General features: G+C 42.4%; 1 protein-coding gene across 1 annotated transcript in view; it reads right to left on the minus strand.

Annotated features, from left to right (window-relative positions):
• The window catches only part of LOC117558944 (nesprin-2-like), a 138,755-nt gene that overhangs the window by 73,441 nt on the left and 44,896 nt on the right, over positions 1–20,418 (minus strand). Inside the window, 22 exon segments of the mRNA XM_034235510.1 lie at positions 40–2,107; positions 2,583–2,824; positions 3,188–3,343; positions 3,562–3,804; positions 4,418–4,958; positions 7,716–9,384; positions 10,084–10,179; positions 11,825–12,737; positions 12,852–13,025; positions 13,196–13,325; positions 13,996–14,132; positions 14,560–14,907; positions 15,221–15,385; positions 15,637–15,735; positions 15,933–16,149; positions 16,652–16,830; positions 17,006–17,350; positions 17,802–18,128; positions 18,393–18,509; positions 18,946–19,173; positions 19,388–19,687; positions 20,087–20,416. Of these exon segments, the coding sequence (XP_034091401.1) occupies positions 40–2,107; positions 2,583–2,824; positions 3,188–3,343; positions 3,562–3,804; positions 4,418–4,958; positions 7,716–9,384; positions 10,084–10,179; positions 11,825–12,737; positions 12,852–13,025; positions 13,196–13,325; positions 13,996–14,132; positions 14,560–14,907; positions 15,221–15,385; positions 15,637–15,735; positions 15,933–16,149; positions 16,652–16,830; positions 17,006–17,350; positions 17,802–18,128; positions 18,393–18,509; positions 18,946–19,173; positions 19,388–19,687; positions 20,087–20,416 (9,024 nt within the window).

Below are 20,418 nucleotides of genomic sequence, written 5' to 3' on the forward strand. Positions count from 1 at the left end.
CATTTACCAAAGAAAGATATAATCAAAACAAGAACTTGCCATTTGATGGTCGCATTCGCTGAAGACCGATTTCTTCAAGTCCATCACATCTTGGAATCTGCTCCCTTGTCTGTTTCCTTTCTTCTGCTCGAGAAGCTCCAGTGCTCTCATTCTTGACTGTACAGTATTTTTTAAAGACATGACTCTTTGGTATTCGTTGTTAATTACTGTTTCATTTGGCTCCAATGAGGGGATTGTCTGGAGCTCCTGCTGGGTCTTCAAGAGGAAGGCCTGAGTGGCCACCTTCTCTGAGCCCAAGTCCAGCTCCTTCAGCAGGTTCAACTCGATGATGCTGAGGTTGTTGTAGAGCGTCAATTCCAAGGTGTCAAGGCTCTCCTCGTTTTTTTTCAGTCTATGCCGCTCTGTGCTCAGCTGTGAGGGGTAGATGTCAGCGGAGATCATCTCGAGTTTGGATCCAGCCTCCTCAGACATGTACCTGATTAGAGGAAGCTGGATGAGGAGGGTCTGACAGACTTTGTACTTGTCCTCCAGCGCCGTGCTGTCGTCTTTGGTGTGACTGACTTGCTCCTGAACACTCTCCCTGAGGTCCTCCACACACTGCCTCTGGTTCAGGTACGTTTCGTGACCTTTGGCTTTCATTTCCAGGGTGGCCATTTTGCGGAGGAGTTCAGAAATGACCGAGTACAGTTCCTTTGACGTTTCCTGGGGAATCAAGGGTTGCAGAATGTCAGCCTGGGACTTGTGCTCCAAAATCATGTGTTTGAAACGCTCAAAGGCTTGCAGGGACTCGCTTGTGATGGGGAACCTGTGTCTACTCAGATCTACTAACATCTGCCTCAGGCTTGTTTCAATTTTGACAACGTTTTTCTTGCTGGAATCTAAATTCTGGGTAAAATCGTCAAGCTCCTTTTTGGTGGCTTTCTCATAGCTGCTGATGGCTCTGATGTCCTCCTGGAGGTTGGTAAGCTTGTCATAAAGCTGACAGTTCTCGCTGATGCTGAGCTCAGGGGAAATGTCTTTACTCTTCATTAGAAGAGCTTCACAGACAGCGGCGTGCTTCTCAGCCTCAGCCAGAGTCTCTTGGATCTGACGGACTCTGCGCTCAGTGTCAGTCGGGCTCTTGAGCTCGCTGTCCGGACTCCTGGAGGCTTCTTTATGGAGATGAGCCAAAACCCAGGACTCTAGATCAGCAATCTGCTCCGAAAGCTTCTCTCTGGTCTGCAGTCCCGACTCTATCTCTCTCACAGCCTTGGCTAGCTTCACAGTAGTCGACTCTGATAGTTTGTGAAGGGAGTCCAGAGATGAGCGCACCATCGGCACCTCCTCAGCCTGGTCCAGCTGTGGAAGGAGCTCCTCCACCTCCTCCACCAGCAGCTCCAGTTGGCCCTGTTTGGTTATGACCTCGGACTGCATCTTCTTGTGATCTCTGAGCTGACGGTGTACATTCTCAGGGAGGAGAGCCACCCTCTTCCTCCTGCCTTCAATGTCACTCTCTGTCTGCTTCGCCCAGGAAAGGCCATCCCTCATCACCATGAGTATTTTCTCCATGATGGGGTTGCTGCTGTTCTGAGTTTGAGATGAAATGAGTTCCTCTGTTTGGCGAATTTGGTCTTTGACTCTCTGAAGCCCCTGCTTTATTTCTGTTGTTTCCTTCTCACTCGGTGTGCTGGGGAGTAGCACATCTGACAGCTGCTGCAGATGAAGGTGTGTTTTCTGAGCAGCTTTAACCTCTGCATTTGCCACCATCAGCTGCTTTGCCTTCTTGCAGTTCCACTGAGTAACCGTAGGAGACTTGGCTTCAAGGTCTTTGTCGATTGTCTCCAAATGTTTCTTAAGACCTGATATCGCAGACAGAAGGCTGCTGGTGTCTTGAAAACGGACCTTTGTGTGATACAGGTTTCTCTCCACAGCTCTTTCCAGGCCCCTCCACTTCTCTTGCAGGCTCTTCTGCACGGTCTGTGCGGTTGCTCGCTCAGACCAGCTGAGGTGGGGGCACAACTTGGTATGGGTCAAAAGCAACTCCCCAAGTACTGTTCTGTTCTCCTCCATGCTTCTCTGTAAGGAGAGTAGTCGCTCCGTTTCCTTTGGGATGCTCTCCTCTGGGGACCTGGAACAACAAAAGGAGTCTTGGAATCATGGGCCTGGCATTTACAACATTACAAATATAAGCTACAAAGGATAATTTGAGATTTAAGATAGAACATTTAAATAACATGAAATGTTAATTAAGAAAAAGCTTTAAAAAACATTCCAGTTTGCCCCCTTTGGCTTTGTGCCACCCTGTTTTAAAATGTAATATTGTCTTATCTTGTTTTTGTGAATTGGTTTTAGAATGGTTTGGTTTGTTTTCTTCTAAAGTGGATGTAAGGAAGAATAGACTAGATGAATCATTTTGATAAAGCTAATGAGGATCCTAAAAAAATACTAAACACTGGAACACTAATTCAATGACAGTTGTATATAATGTGTACGTTTTAAACGATATATTCTCGAGCAATACAAATCTGTTTGCAAAAATAATTTCAGGTTCTGATAAATGATAAAAATAAATAAATGAAATGGAAACCATAGATGAAACTCACATCCTGACAGCTTCCAGTTCTGCTGTCAGTCTCTCCAGGGTGGTCTTGGCTGCTTCACACTGTGCGCAGTAATCTCTGACCAGCTGCAGTTGGGCCTCTTTACTCTGGATGACGGCAGCTGCATCCTGAACTGCGGTACTCCACTGGTCCTCCACACACTCCAGAGCTTCTTTATTCTCAGCTTCAGATTCTCTCAACTGAGAGAGCAAGGACACTTGTGCCTGGGCAGTGTCTCTGCACTCCTGTACTCAACAGGCAAAAGTAACCACAATTATTCAAAGCCTGTCATTTTAACACACATTTTATGTTTATTGTACATCTGATTTCTACTAAACACAAGTATAATGCTATGAATAAGTTATTTCAAAAGTTACACATTTTAAGGTGCAATGCACAATCATGTTGAGAAATGTGCACTTGTTTTAGTATCCAACTTTAGAACAGGCTGGGACAGATAAGCATTGAAGATGCCAAATTCAGAAGGTACTATATTAGTATTATTATTGCAAAACATGCCGTTCAACTCCACAAGTTTAAAAAAAATGCCTCCATAAATCATTTTTATATCTCTAATGAGTCATGGACCGTGTCATTTTGATTCACACCTGAGCTTCCTCCAGCTGTTTGGCCATGGCTGCTGGGCTGAGTTCAGCTGGGTAATTCTTGCAGCTAAGGACTCTAGACACCAGCCTGCTCAGACGGTTCTCCAGATCACTGGTGGATGAAATCAGAGCCTCTGGAGCCCCTTCCAGTGGTTTACCCTTAGGAAATAGAAACACATCAGAGCTTGCAGTCTTTAAAATCCAAGTGAGGCCCAAGGAGACAAAAAAAAGTAACAACCATGAGCTAGATTCAAATAGCAATGCTGACAGTATATGTTCAACACATAATATACTGTGCACTTGAATCCCATTATGTGTGGGTGCAACCATTTCTACACTTGGTTAAACCTAGTGATAATTTAAAGTAATACTGATACCTCTGTGAGTGGACTGGTAGGTCCTGTCCCTGAGAGTAACTGTACTTCCGTGAAGACTTTCCTCATGGTGGATGCTTCTGGTTCCTCCAGAACAAGTTTCTCAGGCTTCCTAACAGTCATTGCAGCCTGTGCTTTGTTTTCCTGAGAGGGTGAGCCTTCCACCAGGGTTACCTCCCTCCAGATAATGCCAGATGTATGAACTGCCTGCAGTGATGCAGTTTGTATCTTGTCAGCCGTGTTCACCTGATCCAATTGTGGATAGAAAACACAGAATTAATGGGAGATGTTGACAAACAATTGCATTCCATTTTAGTCAAGCACGTTGTGAAATAATTCTAATCCTTTTGAATGATCGTTTTTCTCTGGCAGTTTACCAAGCCTTACTTGCTTTGACTCGCAAGACATGCATGGCTCATATTACAACCCAGAGGCAATGAAACCATTGGTAGCACAGGTGTACATTTCTCAAGCATATATTTTGGCTTTGCATGTAAGGCTTATCAAATGTAGCTGTGTACAGTAGGCACTACATGTAAAGTAAATTCCAGAAGCCCTAAGGTACATTGATCAGTCATTGATGCTTCTTTGAACATTTTTGAACATAATAAAGGGTTTACAATACCAAGAGCAATACAATCTCTCTCTCTCTCTCTCTCTCTCTCTCTCTCTCTCTCTCTCTCTCTCTCTCTCAAATATGTAATAGTATCTGCTATTGTAGTTACTGGGCTATTTTGTATTGTGAAAGTGATCCTTGGGACGGTTGTTCATTGAGAGTTAACTACAAAGTTGTTAAAACTAAATCGACAGAGACCTAATGTACAGTATTGTCTACAGATGATTACCTCTAATGTCTTACCTGTGTTGCATCCATTGTCCTCACATCAGCAATGGTGGGAGTTTTGGCCATCGGGAGTGGAACATTTCGTTTTCCTAGATTGACCATTTTTTCCCTTTCCTCTTCCTGAGTTGTCCTCTTCTTCCCCTCATTCTTTTCTTCCTTCTTAATGTCCTTTGCATACGTTGCTTGTCTCTCCGTTAGTGCGCTAGGGACTAACCTTGGTTCAGACAGGGAATCTGTAAAGCTTTCTGGCACTTCTATACTGGTCATCTTTACAGTCTTAACATACTTTTCCTCCAGGCTTTGGGGGGCATCCTGCACTTTTGTTGATACTTCAGCATGCACTTCTTGCACTTCACAATCTTTTCCCCCTTTCAGTGTTTCCTTGCTCTTCACTTCGATCATGGTAATCTTGACTGAAGCCTTTTCTGGCCCAACATCAGCTGAAGTCTGGTCTTTGTCTGGAACTTCTGCTCTTGTCTTAACGGCAGCCTTCTCTGGCTTGACATCTGGTGTACAAACTTTAGGATGCTTTCTTGGTCCCCACTTTTCTTGACATCTTTAGGTCCTGTGCATACTTCTAACTTGGTCATCTTGACTGCAGCTTTATCTGGCTGAACATCAGCTGAAGTCTGGTCTTTGTTTTCTGGCACTTTCTCGATATGGATACTTGTTGGATCAATTACAACCCTTGATGTCTTTGCTGTCGGAACAGATGAGACTTCTTGCTCCTTAATAGTGACCTGGGTACCTGGTTGTAAAACCTGCACTTCAGCCCCTCCGTGGATTTTCTCAATCTTGACACACTTTATATCCAAGCTCCGGGAGGAATCCTGCACGTTTTTTTGTCAACACTTTAGCGTGAACCTCTTGCTTGTTGTGATCCTTTACCTGTACATCTTCGAGACTTTCCTGTGTGGTTTTCATCACATCTAGTTTAATCCCTCTTTCGCTTGGTTTTACAGTGTCTTGCTTGGATGAGCTCACTTCTGCAAGTGTTTTTTCTGCTTTACTTGGCTTCACTGCCGTAGAAGCAACTGATGTGAGTTGAGTGGAGTCCCTCTGGGCAACATTCTTTTGACTTTCAGTGGGGATTTGAGGAACTTGTTCTTTTGTCTTAATGGCAGCCTTCTCTCTCTTGACATCTGGTGTACAAACTATAGGATGCTCTTCTTGGACCCCAGGTCCTGTGCATACTTCTAACCTGGTCATCTTGACTGCAGTCTTTTCTGGCTGAACAACATCTGAAGAAAGGTCTTTGTTTTCTGGCAATTTTGTGCCCAGATGACCAGTTGTTTGATCTTTAACAATCCTTGATGACTTTTCTATCGTAACAGGCATGATTTTATGCTCCTGTTTAGTGGCCTGTGTACTCGGTTGTTGTTCTTTTTGGACACCTTGTTCCTTGACCAATCCTTTGCCCACTTCTACTCTGGTCATCTTGACTGTAGCTTTATCTGGCTGAACATCAGCTGAAGTCAGGTCTTTGTTTTCTGTTAACTTCTTGCTTTGGATACTTGTTTGTTCTTTATCAATCATCGTTACAGAAGGGATATCATGCCCCTTTATAGAGATCTGTGTACCTGGTTTTAAAATATGCACTTCATCTATGCTTTGATCTATGCTCTGTGGTAAATCATGTACGTCTTTTGTCAACAATTTAGCATGTATCTTTGGCTCTTTTTCTCCTGTGACTGACGTGTTTTCATCTTTCCCGAGAGTGGATGGTATATCTAGTTGAAGGATGCGCACTTGAGGTTCTAATTGGATTTGCTGCATCCTAGCAGGCTTTTCTTCCAGGATCTTGGGTACATCTTTGATACTCTGTGTTGACACTTTAGGATGCCCTTCTTGGACTCCATATACTTTTTTTTCTGTAGCTCTATCTTGGGCAGTTTTCAAGTCTCCTTTCTTAGTATCAGTTTGGCTTGGTTTAACTATGTCTTGTTCATATACGCTTATTTCGATAAAGTCTGTCTTTGTCTCATGTGGTTGCAATGATTTAGATCTAGAAGTCTTGAGTTGAGCAGATTCTCTTTTAGGCACATTGTCTTGACATTCAGGACTGCCCTCCTGCAACCTTATCTTAGTAACTTCCCCTGCAGATTCCTCTGGCTTAACACCTGCAGTGGTAACATCTTTGTTTTCCAGCAGTCTTTCGCTCTGGATACACGTTTGAACAATATCTATCCTCTGCTCTTTCGCTCTTGTGACTGATGTGTATTCATAATTCTGCAGACTGGTCGGCGTGTCCAGTTGTAGGATGCACACTTCAGGCCCCCTGGTGATCTTCTCAATAGTAACACATTTTTCATCAAAGCTCTTATGTACATGTTCAATGCCATGTGGGGAAGGTGTAGGATGCTCTTTTACGACCTGTTCCTTGACCTGTTTGGGTTTTTCCAACATGGTTGGTTTAGTCCCAGTTTGGCTTGTTTTCACAATATCTTTCTCAGATATGCTTATCTCTACAAATTCTGTCCTTGCCTGATCTTGAGGCAATGCTTCAGAAGGAGAGTGTTGGGCATTGTCCCTTTGAGTCACATCGCCATGAATTTCATTAGTGATTTCTTGTACTTTTTTTAGTATTTTAGTAATATTAAATTCAGTCATCTCTGTCTTAACAACAGCAGCAATCCAATCTTTGTTTTCTGGGTCCATTTCACTCTGGATACTTCCTTGTACTGGTGTAATTTTTGCACTTGTGACAGATGGGTTTTCATTCACCTCTGGACTTGTCTGAATATCTTGTTTTAAAATGCGCACTTCAGGCTCAATGTGGATTGTCTTAGGTGTATCATCGATGTCATGTGTTGACATTTTACCTATTTCTTTCTGGAAGTCATAAACCTTACCTTGTTCTTGTCTATCCTGAACGAGACTAAGAGTTCCACTTGGTTCTATTATGTTTTGCTTAATTGAGCTTATTTTAGAAAATTCTGCCTCAACCTTATAAGGCTGAACCCCAGCAAAATCAGCTGAGGTAGGTTGAGTGAACTCACTCTGAGCCGCAGTCTTTGACTGATCTTGTTTTATTTTGTATGTCTGGGTAAATCCAACCTCCGGCAGATCAAGGACCAGATATCTCTTCTGAGTCTCACTTGTGTTTTCACATAACTTGTCTATGTAGTCTGCCACATGTGGTATATCAGTAGGCTTGGTGGAAAGAGGTGGCTTTGTTTGAGGTAATATACTTAAGTATTTTTCTGTAGACTGAGTAATGGTATATTTAGGGGCCTCTTTGGATTTATCTTCAGGCTCCTGTAACTCAGAATGTGGAGGTGTAGCCCAGGTTAAAATGGATGTAAGAACAGACTCCAAAGGCTCATTATTTGGAGATGACAGACAAGGATCCTCCTTTTCTGATACTTGCACATATGTGTCCAGAATGACTGTAGCCACTTTCTGTTCTTGGAATACCCGAATGGTGCCACCATCCTGAACAGTACACTTCTCAGATATTGGACTGACACCCTTCACAGTAGCTTGACTGCTCTCAGCAGGATTCACCTTTTGAGGGACATTTGATTTCACATCATCCTTGATTGGAGTTAAACATGGCTTCTGACTGTCAGTTTTATCCTTGGTCTTCGTCAGCTCCTTGCTCGAAATTTCCAAAGAACCCTTCGGACTCTTTGACTTTCTTTTGGTTGGGGAAAGCTTACTATCTTTAACAACATCAGTTTCAACAGCTCCTGCAACAACCTGTCCAGATAAAGCCTTCCCACACTCAGGTTCTACTTTAACCTCCTTAGACTCCACCTCATCACTTCCAACAACAGCAGAAGCTGGCTTTACAGTTGTGGAAACATCTACATCTTTCAGTATTTTCCTGGCAGGTATGGTCAATTCCTCAAGTTCTGAGGAAAGTTTGATGTCTTTTGACATTATTTTAGTAGGTGAAACAACAGTAATTGTAGATGTTGCTGTGACTGCTGTGACCTCTGTACGTGAAGATGGTATCTGACTGTCAGGCTCTACATTGGTCTTTGTCAGGCCTGTGGTAGCAGGTTCTGGGGAAAGTTTAAGACCCTTTGACTTTCTTTTAGTTGGTGAAAGTTTACCTTTTTCCATGTCGATAGTTTCAGTTGGTACTGTGACAACGTCTAGAGTTGAAGATGGCTTCTGACTCTCAGGCTCTACATTGGTCTTTGTCAGGTCTGTGGTAGCAGGTTCTGGAGACAGTTTAAGACCCTTTGACTTTCTTTTGGTTGGTGAAAGTTGACCTTTTTCCATACCAGTAGTTGCACTTGGTGCTGTGACTACTTCTGGAGTTGAAGGTGGTTTCTGACTGTCAGGCTCTTCCTTGGTTTTTGTTGGCTCAGTGAAAGCAGGTTCTGGGGATAGTTTAAGACCCTTTGACTCTCTTTTGGTTGGCGAAAGTGTACTTTTCTCAACAACTGCCATTTCAGTTGGTGCTGTAACTACTTGTTTAGTTGAAGATGACTTCTGACTGTCAGATTCTTCCTTGGTCTTTGTCAGGTCTGTGGTAGCAGGTTCTGGAGACAGTTTAAGACCCTTTGACTTTCTTTTGGTTGGTGAAAGTTGACCTTTTTCCATACCAGTAGTTGCACTTGGTGCTGTGACTACTTCTGGAGTTGAAGGTGGTTTCTGACTGTCAGGCTCTTCCTTGGTTTTTGTTGGCTCAGTGAAAGCAGGTTCTGGGGATAGTTTAAGACCCTTTGACTCTCTTTTGGTTGGCGAAAGTGTACTTTTCTCAACAACTGCCATTTCAGTTGGTGCTGTAACTACTTGTTTAGTTGAAGATGACTTCTGACTGTCAGATTCTTCCTTGGTCTTTGTCAGGTCTGTGGTAGCAGGTTCTGGAGACAGTTTAAGACCCTTTGACTTTCTTTTGGTTGGTGAAAGTTGAACCTTTTCCATACCAGTAGTTGCACTTGGTGCTGTGACTACTTCTGGAGTTGAAGGTGGTTTCTGACTGTCAGGCTCTTCCTTGGTTTTTGTTGGCTCAGTGAAAGCAGGTTCTGGGGATAGTTTAAGACCCTTTGACTCTCTTTTGGTTGGCGAAAGTGTACTTTTCTCAACAACTGCCATTTCAGTTGGTGCTGGTAACTACTTGTTTAGTTGAAGATGACTTCTGACTGTCAGATTCTTCCTTGGTCTTTGTCAGGTCTGTGGTAGCAGGTTCTGGAGACAGTTTAAGACCCTTTGACTTTCTTTTGGTTGGTGAAAGTTGACCTTTTTCCATACCAGTAGTTGCACTTGGTGCTGTGACTACTTCTGGAGTTGAAGGTGGTTTCTGACTGTCAGGCTCTTCCTTGGTTTTGTTGGCTCAGTGAAAGCAGGTTCTGGGGATAGTTTAAGACCCTTTGACTCTCTTTTGGTTGGCAAAAGTGTACTTTTCTCAACAACTGCCATTTCAGTTGGTGCTGTAACTACTTGTTTAGTTGAAGATGACTTCTGACTGTCAGATTCTTCCTTGGTCTTTGTCAGGTCTGTGGTAGCAGGTTCTGGAGAAAGTTTAAGACCCTTTGACTTTATTTTGGTTGGGGAAAGTTTACTTTTCTCAACAACAGTCGTTTCAGTTGGTTTTGTGGCCACTTCTGGAGTTGAAGATGGCTTCTGACTGTCAGGCTCTTCCTTGGTCTTTGTCGAATAGGTAGAAGCAGTTTCAGGGGAAAGTTTGAGACCCTTTGACTTTCTTTTGGTTGGTGAAAGTTTACCTTCCTCTGAAACACCCTTTTCAGTCGTTGCTGTGACCACGTCTTGAGTCGAAGATGACTTCTGATTGTCAGAGTCCTCCTTGGTATTTGTCAGCTCTGTGGTAGTAAGTTCTGAAGAAAGTTTAAGACCCTTTGACTTTCTTTTGGTCGGCGAAAGTTTACCTTCCTCCGAAACAGCAGTTTCCGTTGGTATTGTGGCCACTTCTGGAGTTGCAGATGGCTTCTGACTGTCATATTCTTCCTTTATGTTTTTCTGCTGCATATCAGAAGGGTCTGGGGAAAGTTTAAGACCCTTTGACTTTCTTTTGGATGGGGAAAGTTTACCTTTTTCCACAAGAGCCATTGCAGTTGGTGCTGTGACAACCTCTGGGGTTGAAGATGGCTTTTGATTGTCAGATTCATCCTTAGTCTTTGTCAGCTCTTTGGTAGTAAGTTCTGAAGAAAGTTTTGGATCCCTTGACCTAATTTTTGTTAGTGAAGGATTACCTTTATCCACAACAGTAGTTTTGATTGTTCCTTCGACAACATCTAGAGTTGATGACTTTTGACTGTCAAGTTCTTTCTTACTCTGTTCAGGCTCAGCAGCAGGTGACATTACATGGGTAACAACAGTTTCGGAAGCTGTGGAAAAGTCCCCACTCTTTGTTTTTGTTGTGGTTGCTACAAGTTTTGTTTCTTCAATAACAACACCATTGTTTCTGTCAAATGAACCTAAAGTAGATCTTAGACCTTCCGATTCTATTGCTGTCTGAGGTGTGTCAGTCTCTAAAGATTCCTGAGGAGGTTTTGTGCTCTTTGACATTCCCTTGGGTAGTAGAAATGTACTTTCTGGAACTTTGGATGCCTCCAAACCCCTTGATTTCCTCCTTGGTGGTATGACTTTAGTTTCTTCCTCAACAAAAGTTTCAGTTTGCTCTTCAGAGCTTAATGTAAACTTCTGACTTTCGGGATCTTGCTTACTCTCCGCCACCTCCTTGGTTACATGTTCAGGGGAACACTTTGGACCCTTATATCTTCTTTTGGTTGGAAAAGGCTTCTTTTCTTTCACAACAGTAGCTTCTGTTGATTCTGTGGCCACATGTGGAGAGTTCAGGCTGTCAGGTTCTTTCTTATCATCTTTACATTTCCCATCAGCAGTTTTATTTGGGACATCAACTTGCTGCAAAGTTGTCGTAAGTTCAGCACTTTTTGTCAAAGCAGACCTCTGACTTTCATGTTCTTCCATTATATGTATTACCTGCTTGTCAGACTTTTTCAGAGGTAGAGTTGTTGACTTTTGCTTTGGTGGTGAAACCTCACTTTTTTCCGAAACAGCAATTACAGCTGGCAGTGGAACTGACTCTGAACTGAAAAGCTTCCCAGTCTCTGAAACAGTGGAAACATCAAGACTCTTTGACTTTCTCATGGTTCGTACAAACTCAGCTTCTACCACCACAGCAGCAGAATCAGTTTGCTCCTTGGATCTCTGTAAAGACATTTGACTGTCAGGCATTTCCATGGTCTGTGTTTTCACACTGTAAGAAAATGCTGGTGAAAGTTTTTGATTCATTGACTTTCTTTTGTTTGGCGAAAGCTTATTTTCTACCAAAACAGCAGTTTCGCTAGGCTGCTCGCCTTGAGCAGTCTTTCCATTCTGAGGGATTTTCTTAGTTTCGACAAGCTTTGCAGTCGTAGAAACGTTGGAGCTCTTTGACTCTTGGCATTTTTGTACAGACTTAGGTTGCGCATTATCTGTTTCTGTGATGGGCGTTGAAGAGAGGACAGATTTTAGATTCTCTGTGTCGCCTTTGATCTGCGCAGGGTTTTGAAACATTATCCGTAGAAGACATGTCTGCAGTCTTTGACTCTTTACTGGTAGGTCCAAGCCTGGCTAGCTCATCAACCATGGTCTTAGCTTGCTTTGTGACAGCCATTGCTGAGCTAATAGTGGCATCAGTTGCTACTGTGACAGACGGGAATGGCTCTGATACATCTAGAATAATGGTTGCCTTACGCTTTGTTTCTTCAGAAGAAGCACTTCCTGTCAAATTTCCAGGAGATCCTTGAGTAATAACAGTTTTCACCATTTCAGGCTCCACCTTAGGCTGGGCAGGTTCAGTATCAGTGGCCAAAGTCTTGGATTTTCTCCTGGATGGTACAGGTGTAGTTTTCTCACTAACACTAGCTGCAGACTGCCCAATGACCTTTTTGATTGGTACAGGTTGCTCTAAAGTAGGTTTAGTTTGCTTAGCTCCAACAGGCTCAGCAGTGGGATCTAGGCTTTTACCTTCTTCCTTCTTCAACAGTATCTCTTGAGAAGTGTTGTAAGGCTGCACTGTAAAAGGTTCTGATCGATATGTTGAACTCTGAGATTTAGTTTTTGTTGGTTCTATTCTGCTGTGTTCGACACCAATGGATTTGATGTCTTCCTTGACTGCTGTCAATGTAGGCTTCAATGTTTTAGGATCAGTTTCCAGCTCAGCAGAAACCAATAATTCATACTCAATAGACGTAGATTGTTCTGTTATGGGAATGTTTCTTTGCAGTTCGACTTGTTGTTTCTTCTCAGGTGAGCGCTTGCTTTTTCGTGGTGGTGCCACTAACGGTGTCTTTGTCTCCTCTACATTACCTTGAAGGACATCAGGCAGCTTTTGTTTATGCTTTCCATCAAGTTCCTTGAGTAAAAAAAAGGTACAAATTTCATTAATTATTACTGAGTTACATAACCTTTTTTAAGTAGTTAATTAACTATGAATTATATATACATCTGTTAAACATGCATAAAATACCTTTAAGCTCAGGCGAAGAGAAACCTTCTGTGTGCTTGCTTCGGTGAGTCTTTCTGAACAATCCCTCTCCAGTTTCATAGCCAAGTCGGGCTTCAAACAGTCTCTTAGAAACTGATCGTGAGAAAGTGCATCCCTTAGGCTGGACTGCAACTTTTCACCTTCCTCTAATTTCGCCTAACACCAGGAGGAAAAACATATTAAATTGCTTAGTGATGAAAAATCAGTGTGTGTATGAAATGTTGATCATGGATTGCAAAAGATTAGATGTAATAAGCAGCCCTCAAGTTTACTCAACTGCATAAATGTTTACTAAAAGAAAGCAATAAGCATGAAAAGACAGAAACCTGCACAGAAGAAATGGACTGTGAAGGTTTGCTCTGGTTCCAGTCTTGCAAAGCATGGAGACAGTCCATCAGACAGTGTGCTGTGTTTGTAGAGCAGGTTCCTTGACGCTCACTCATCCTGGACTTTAGACTGTAGACATAGTTAAATCACATTTATAGTTTAAACAACATTTGCATATGCATGATTTATACTAAATTAGCTCAAAATTAAAACATTTGTAATATGTTTCCCCAGCAAAAAATAGTGTGCCAACTGCAAGAACAAATTACAAACACATTTATGGAACAGCAATACACAGAAATGTTCATGTGTAAATGTGAGTTAATGCATTAGATAACATGTAATCAGTTTATAATTACAGGAGAACTCTGTGTTTCCATGCCATTGAAACAGAAACATGCCTTAGTGGATCACTCTGCCCACTCAGCTTGGGCAGAGTGATCCACTAAGGCATGTTTCTGGTAAGAATAATTGAAAACTAAATTGAAATAGAAAATGCCAGCTGAGAATGTGTGGAATCCGTTCAAGAAGGCTAAATCAAGTTAAAAAAGCTCCAGTGATGAAGTGTACAGTTACTGCATGTCATGCAACTTCATCAGCTTTTTGTCACTACATATTTCTTGTTTAAACTTTGAGAGAAATACAAATGTATATTTCAAAGAAAAATGTGCAAAAAAAACTGCTGCTTGTCTTAATGTTAGTAACAATCAATCCCCAATATATAATGAGGCTGTTTTCATCTACATGTTACATCTCAACAACAACATAAGGACATGTCATCTGTTTTGAAAGGTGGTACCTGTCATGTTGCTGGCATAAGGACTTCACCGAAGTCATCACTTCTGATGGCAGCTCGTCAGTGGCAGACGTAACCTCTATTTCCTGGTGAAGGTCATGAACTTTCACACCCAAATCTTTTAGGGATTTCTCACATTTCTAACAGAAGAAGGAAGACATCATCACATAAGTTATATTCACATTCCTGCAATAGTGTAACATAGAAATAGAGCAATATTAGCATCCCTGCATGTGGAACATAGCAGAAGTTTTGATAATAAAACAGGTAGATACATTGAGATTTGTTGAAGGATAAATAAGGTAATAATAACCTGGAGGCTGTTGGACAAATGTTTTTTATCTCTTAATAAATCTATATGTTCCTATAACATCAATTTACATGAAAAGAGTTAAGAATAACAATAGAAACATCTTTTTCATGAATGATATTCTTCATTTGTCACATTTACTAGGAAGGTTCACTTACTGTACAAAATCCTTTTCTACAGATTTATTCCCTGGAACTCACCCTTCTAAATAATAATACAATGGTGGGGTGGTTACATCCAGTTTAAAGCAGTAATACCTGGAGGCTGTTCCAGTGCTGTTGGAGCTGATCGATGTTGTTCTGCGGTTCGCTGTAGCTGAGCGCCTGGTCCAGAGAGCGGAGCTCCCACTGCAACGCTGCAGCTTTATCCTTCAGCCCCTGGGCCTTCTTGGCCACTTGACTGTCCTGCTCCTCCAGCCGAACCTCACAGGCCGCCAGGCGCTCCCTAACCTCCCGCTCTGAGGTGGCACAGAGGTCGTGGAGATGGCTGACCTCCAGGGTAAGGGCATCCCGACCTCCAGGGGAGCACAGGCTCAGCAAACTGTCTCTGGCAGAGTCCAGCTCCTTCATCTCCCTCTGCTCTCTATCCACTGTCTGGAGTAAAGCCTGGCATCAGCAGGGACAGAAAGATTATTAGAATGCAATTGACATTCTTGGAAAGAGCCCCTAATATTTGGATACAAATAAATGTTCCAAGATGAAACATGCCAGTCATTGCGGAAAAATGTAACACACATTCCCAGTTTCAAACATGAGTTATCAGCAAAACATGTCTTAACCAGTAATTACAAAAAGCTTGGAAATGTTTTTGTTGTTACTGGTTAAGATTTTTTCAGTTTTCAATATTTTCAGTGATAGATTGCTGCAACTGGCTTCTCTCAAATATCTAAACTAATAATGATGTGTAAATGTGTCTGACCTTTAGAGTGTTGACAGTGTTGTGTAGAACCTTTCTGTCTGCAGGAGGAGCTCCCAGGCCTTTAACGTGCTCCCTCAGCCAATCCTGAGCTGCTACATGCTGCTCCACCAGCTGGGTGCACTGCCTCTCCGTCACCATGCCCTGCTCCAGGTTTGCTACCGCTTCCTGAAAACAACAGTAGTTACATTTTTTCAGACAAAGAAACGTGGCTATTTTGACCAAGTTATTTGTTAAGCCTGTTAAATACATTTAGAGAAGCATTTTACTTCCTCATTAATTGCATTACAATCTTCTGGTTAATTTTGCATTCATCATAGTCAAGTTAAGTCATATTTAGACAGTTTACATTTGACACTTGGTCTCAATATATAGCAAATAGAATCTCATTATAATCTTGACAAAAAAGTAGAACTCACAGTGAGCTCTTTCAGCAGAGGAGGAATGGACTTCTCCTTGTCTGCCACTGATTGATCTGACCAGCCAATGTCCTGTGTGATCTCAAACAGCTCGGCAGCCTTCAGGGGTCAAATAACAACTCAACCTCACATGTGTCTCACGTATTTCTAATCACACTCATTTAGCTTTAATAAAGTTAAACAATAGTTGTGAAGAAATAAAACCATTAAGCATACCTATGAGTGTATTTAAGAACTGATACAACATTAATAATGTTACATATAGATGTAGTTGAACTGGCTTCCTGTGCTCGTACCTGTGTGCGGAGGTTAGAGAGGACGGGGGCCAGAGCTGTGCTTTGCTCCAGCAGGGTGCGGGCCTGTTCCACCGCCTGCCTCCGCTCTCCCAGGCCGGGCCAGGGGAAGACCCTCGGAAGGCCGGAGGTCTGCTTCTGACACTCAGACAGACGGGCCTCAGCCTGGCCTCGCTGGTACAGACAGGACCCCAGGCGCTCCACAACACCCTTCAGCTGCCTGATGGGTGATAGCAGATTAAAGACAGTTGTTGTTAGGGCTATGAGTTGCAAGAACAACTTCTACTAGATCCACTTTTTTTTTTTTAATATAGGTTCACATTTTCATTTTGTCAATTGGATTGTTTATGTTGTAATTTTCTTTTTTAATTTTTTTTTAAATTTTTTTTTATTCTATTCATTATGTTTGTTGAACTGAAAAGCCCCCTGAGACAAATGTACAGTTTGGGATATTGGCCTACTTAAATACAATTACATTGGGTTTGAATTTGAGGAAAAGGATTCCAACAACAGTTCAATACATAGATTTGATCAAATGTTTTCAAATCCCAGCCTTGTGATTGAAAGGAATTGAGTGTATTGCTTAAGAACACTTTTAAGATGCCTGATGCCAAAAAGAACTGAACTTTGATAAGAAGCTACTGTCAGCTGATATGTAACTGAGCCGGTGACATGTATTTCAAATGAAAAACAAGTAGAGGGTTTCCCTCATCTTCCTGTACCTCTGTGTGTCCTCAGCAGCCTGCAGGACCGTCCTCCACTGCTGCTCAGTGTCTTGGACCATCTTCTGGACCTCCAGTTTCTTGTCTCCCTGCAGATCTTCCTGCTCACACAGACTCTCCGCTCGCCTCTTCAGCTCCATCACCTGAGCTTCTCCCTTCGACTTGGAGCTCAAAATAGCCTAAAGACACAATCATAAACAATTTGTAATAGTTATATTGAACTGCTCTAACTCTTTAATAAAATTATAGTTTATTTGACAAACGTCCCTGCATAGGAAAGAATGACTTCACAGAATAAAACAAACCTCAATATTAAAAAACTCTATTAAGCTCTATATCTATGTTGCACTGTACCTGTGCTGTGTTCAGTCTGTCCTCTAACTCAGCCCGGCTGCCCTGAGTGCCGCTGCCCTTGGAGTCGGCCTGCTGCTGCAGCTTTTTCACCCACGCTTTGGTGCTCCCTGCTTTGCTGTGGAAAGCCTCCAGCTCCCTGGAGAGCGAGTAATGGACCTCAGCTTTCTTCAGAGTGTTCTCAGCGGTCTCCAGGACGGTCCTCCACTGCTCCTCCGACTCCTTCACTGTCCGCTGAGCCTCTTGTCTTAACGTCTCCTCCAGATCCTCCTGGTCTGACAGACTCTGGCTCCTTTTCCTTAGTTTAGTCAGCTTGGAGTCTCCCTCAGGCTTACAGCTCAGGATAGTCTGAGGATAAAACATGTTTACCTTAATATCTCTAAATGTCATCGAAATTGTTTTTTATACAAAGAGGTATTGTTAATACATTTACAAATCAATCTTGGTACTTTAGTTTTAGATTGAAATGATGTACTGCCAAGACCAAAACTCATTTTATTAAAACAATTTTTTTAAATATCCAGTGATGGAAAACTGAGATCTAATTTACCATCAAATATTTTGGAAAGACTTGACATTTTTAATAAAGGGATGAATTCCTACAGACATCGTGACTAGCAGTAACGAAGAAATGTATCAAGTACATTAAAGGAAAACACATAAACGTGAAGAAATGAAAACTGAAAAATGTTTAACAACAATTAGCCAATATAATTTAACAAAAAACTCCATGCCACAATTAACACAACTTTACGTTAGCACAGATTTGTTTTGCCAATACTCTATGCTGCAAACTGACCTGTGCAGTGGTAATTGTTATCTCTGGATCTGCCTGAACATCCAAAGAGACGAGGCTCTTCTGCTTTTCTTCCAGCCAGGCTTTGGTGTCTTCTTTCAGAGCTTCATATTCCTTCAGCTCTGCCTCCAGAGCACACTGCTTCTCAGCCTGATCCTGGGCCTGTTTAGCGCTCTGCAGGACTTTCGCCAACTGCTCCTCAGCATCTCTTACTTTCTGCTGAACCTCTTGTTTTCTGGGTTCCTCGAGGTCCTGCCCACACAGAATCTGGCTTCGTCTCTTGAGCTCCTGGAGCATCGAGTCTCCTTTGGTCTTAGAGCTGATAATGGCCTGGGGATAGAAAACAGAATTCATAATTATCATCTTTTGGTAAAGACTGCTATTGTGTATGTGAAGCCATAAAGATAATCTTTGATATAGACAGTATTTTGAGACTAAAACCTAAATTGAATGTGACCCCTATAAAACTAATGAGGCTTTAAAGAGGTCTTACTGGCAGTTGAATTTGTGTTTCTTATATAATCAAGACATTTTTGTTCGAAGGAGGACAATGGAGATGTGACCTTCTCCCTGTAAGGTGACCCATCAGCTCACCTGAGCAGATTGCAGTCGGTCCTTGGGTTTGGTTTGGCTCTTCAGTGAGTCCAGTTGTTGTTGGAAGTCTGTGAGCCAGCGGACAGTGTCATGCTGCTGGGTTTCAAATTCTTTCAACTGAAGAGGAGAAAAGACACACATAATGAGGTGGTTTAAAATGTTGTTTTTAAAAAAAACACCTTTCAACGTGAAGGGGAACAACTTTATGACGGTCATTTTTTTCGAGCATATTATGTATCACCTACCACGGCGTATGCAAAGCCTCACTATACGCATTTATTTTACTGCCATACCGTTTTTGTTCTGACACTCCTGACAAGTGTACAAAATATGTATTTATTAAACAACATAAAAAGTGTTGTGATGGGTGAACAAATGCTTTTCTTTGAGAATTGTAATCTATCTTAAGGACTCAAAAAAGTAAGAATTTCAAGTTACACAGGAATAAGCTGAATCATTTTTAACAAATCAGCGGATGATTTCCTTAACCAGGACTTTATATGGTGACTTTCATGATAAAACAAGATGTTACGCTGTCATAGTACTGAAGTACCTCCAGCGTTCTCTTCTCAGTCTTCTGTGAGATCTCGGCTCCCGCAGCAGCCTCCACCTGTTTGGCAGCCTGCAGGACGGTCTTCCACTGCTCCTCTGTGTCTCTGATCGTCTTCTGAACGTGGACTTTCCTGCCCTGGTCTGCGTCCAGATGGTCACACAGACCCTGGGCCCGCCTCCTCAGGTTGTTTACCGTACAGTCGCCTTCAGGTTTGGAGCTCAAGATGTCCTACAAACAAAACAAACGTTTATTACATGTAATAGTTGAATCAGTTAAACTGTACATTTAAAAGAGGGAATGAAGGAAGGAAAAGGTTTGGCTTTAGCACTTGAAAACACCATCTAGCCCCTGAGCCACAGATGGCCCCTTAATCCGTGAAAATCTATATCTTGTGAAGATAATTCCTTAATATTCATATACAGTAAATTAAGATGAAACTGACCTGCGCTGTGTGACATCTCTCATCAGGTGGAGTGTGAGCTCCCACAGACTGGAGCTTCTGCTGCCTGTCTCTGATCCAGGACTGAGTGTTTTTACTCTGAGTATCAAAGTCGTCCGTCAGACTGCGGAGCTCTGCCTGCCTGGCGGCCTGCAGAACGTTCCTCCACTGCTGCTCTGAGTCTCTTACCAACTGCTGAACCTCTGCCTTCCTGCTCTCCTCCAGATGCTCACTCAGAGCTTCAGCTTGTGTCTTCAGGGCGAGCAGCTTGGACTCTCCCTCAGGTTTGGAGTTTATAACAGCCTGAAGGTGAGGACAAAGGTATGGTGGGGATAAATCAGAAGTTGCCCTAAACTTCACTACAGCTTCAAACTCATCACTTGTCAACACCACTGGATATATGTCAGTCTAACATGAGGCAGGACAACAACAAAAATTGAGCAATTAGTGTTATTTGTGGCTAATTCAAATGTTGTATGCACAAAATATTGTGCATACAAAATAATGATAATGCAGTGACAGACCTTCACCTTGATTTAGCCATGAACATACATCAATTGTATCATTTTATCCTATCTGATACTTTAAAAAAGTCCAAACAGTTTATGTAAACATGCAATACTAATACTTAATTGTATTTGTTCACACAATATACATTTTGCACCCTGATATTTGTAGGTTAAGCCTGACTTGTAAACTCACCTGTGCGACCTGTAGCCGCTCTTCAAGAGGCATTTGACTACCGAGGGACAGCAGCTTCTGCTTCTGCTCTTTGACCCAGGACTGGTTGCTTTCATTTCGGGCTTTGAAAACATCGAAGTCCTTTCCAGTGGCAGCTTCAGTCTCTGCCTTCTTGAGACCCTCCTCTGCAGCCTGTAAGACTTTCCTCCACTGCTCCTCGCTTTGTCTGACTGCGTCCTGAACCTCTCGTCGTCTGCTCTCGTCCAAGCCCTGGTTCTCACACAGACTCTGGCATTGCCGCTTCAGATCCTGGAGCTTTGCATCTCCATCCGGTTTGGAGCTCAGAGTAGCCT

Source organism: Gymnodraco acuticeps, unplaced genomic scaffold (genome assembly GCF_902827175.1).
Source record: "Gymnodraco acuticeps unplaced genomic scaffold, fGymAcu1.1, whole genome shotgun sequence".
Lineage (NCBI taxonomy): Eukaryota > Metazoa > Chordata > Actinopteri > Perciformes > Bathydraconidae > Gymnodraco > Gymnodraco acuticeps.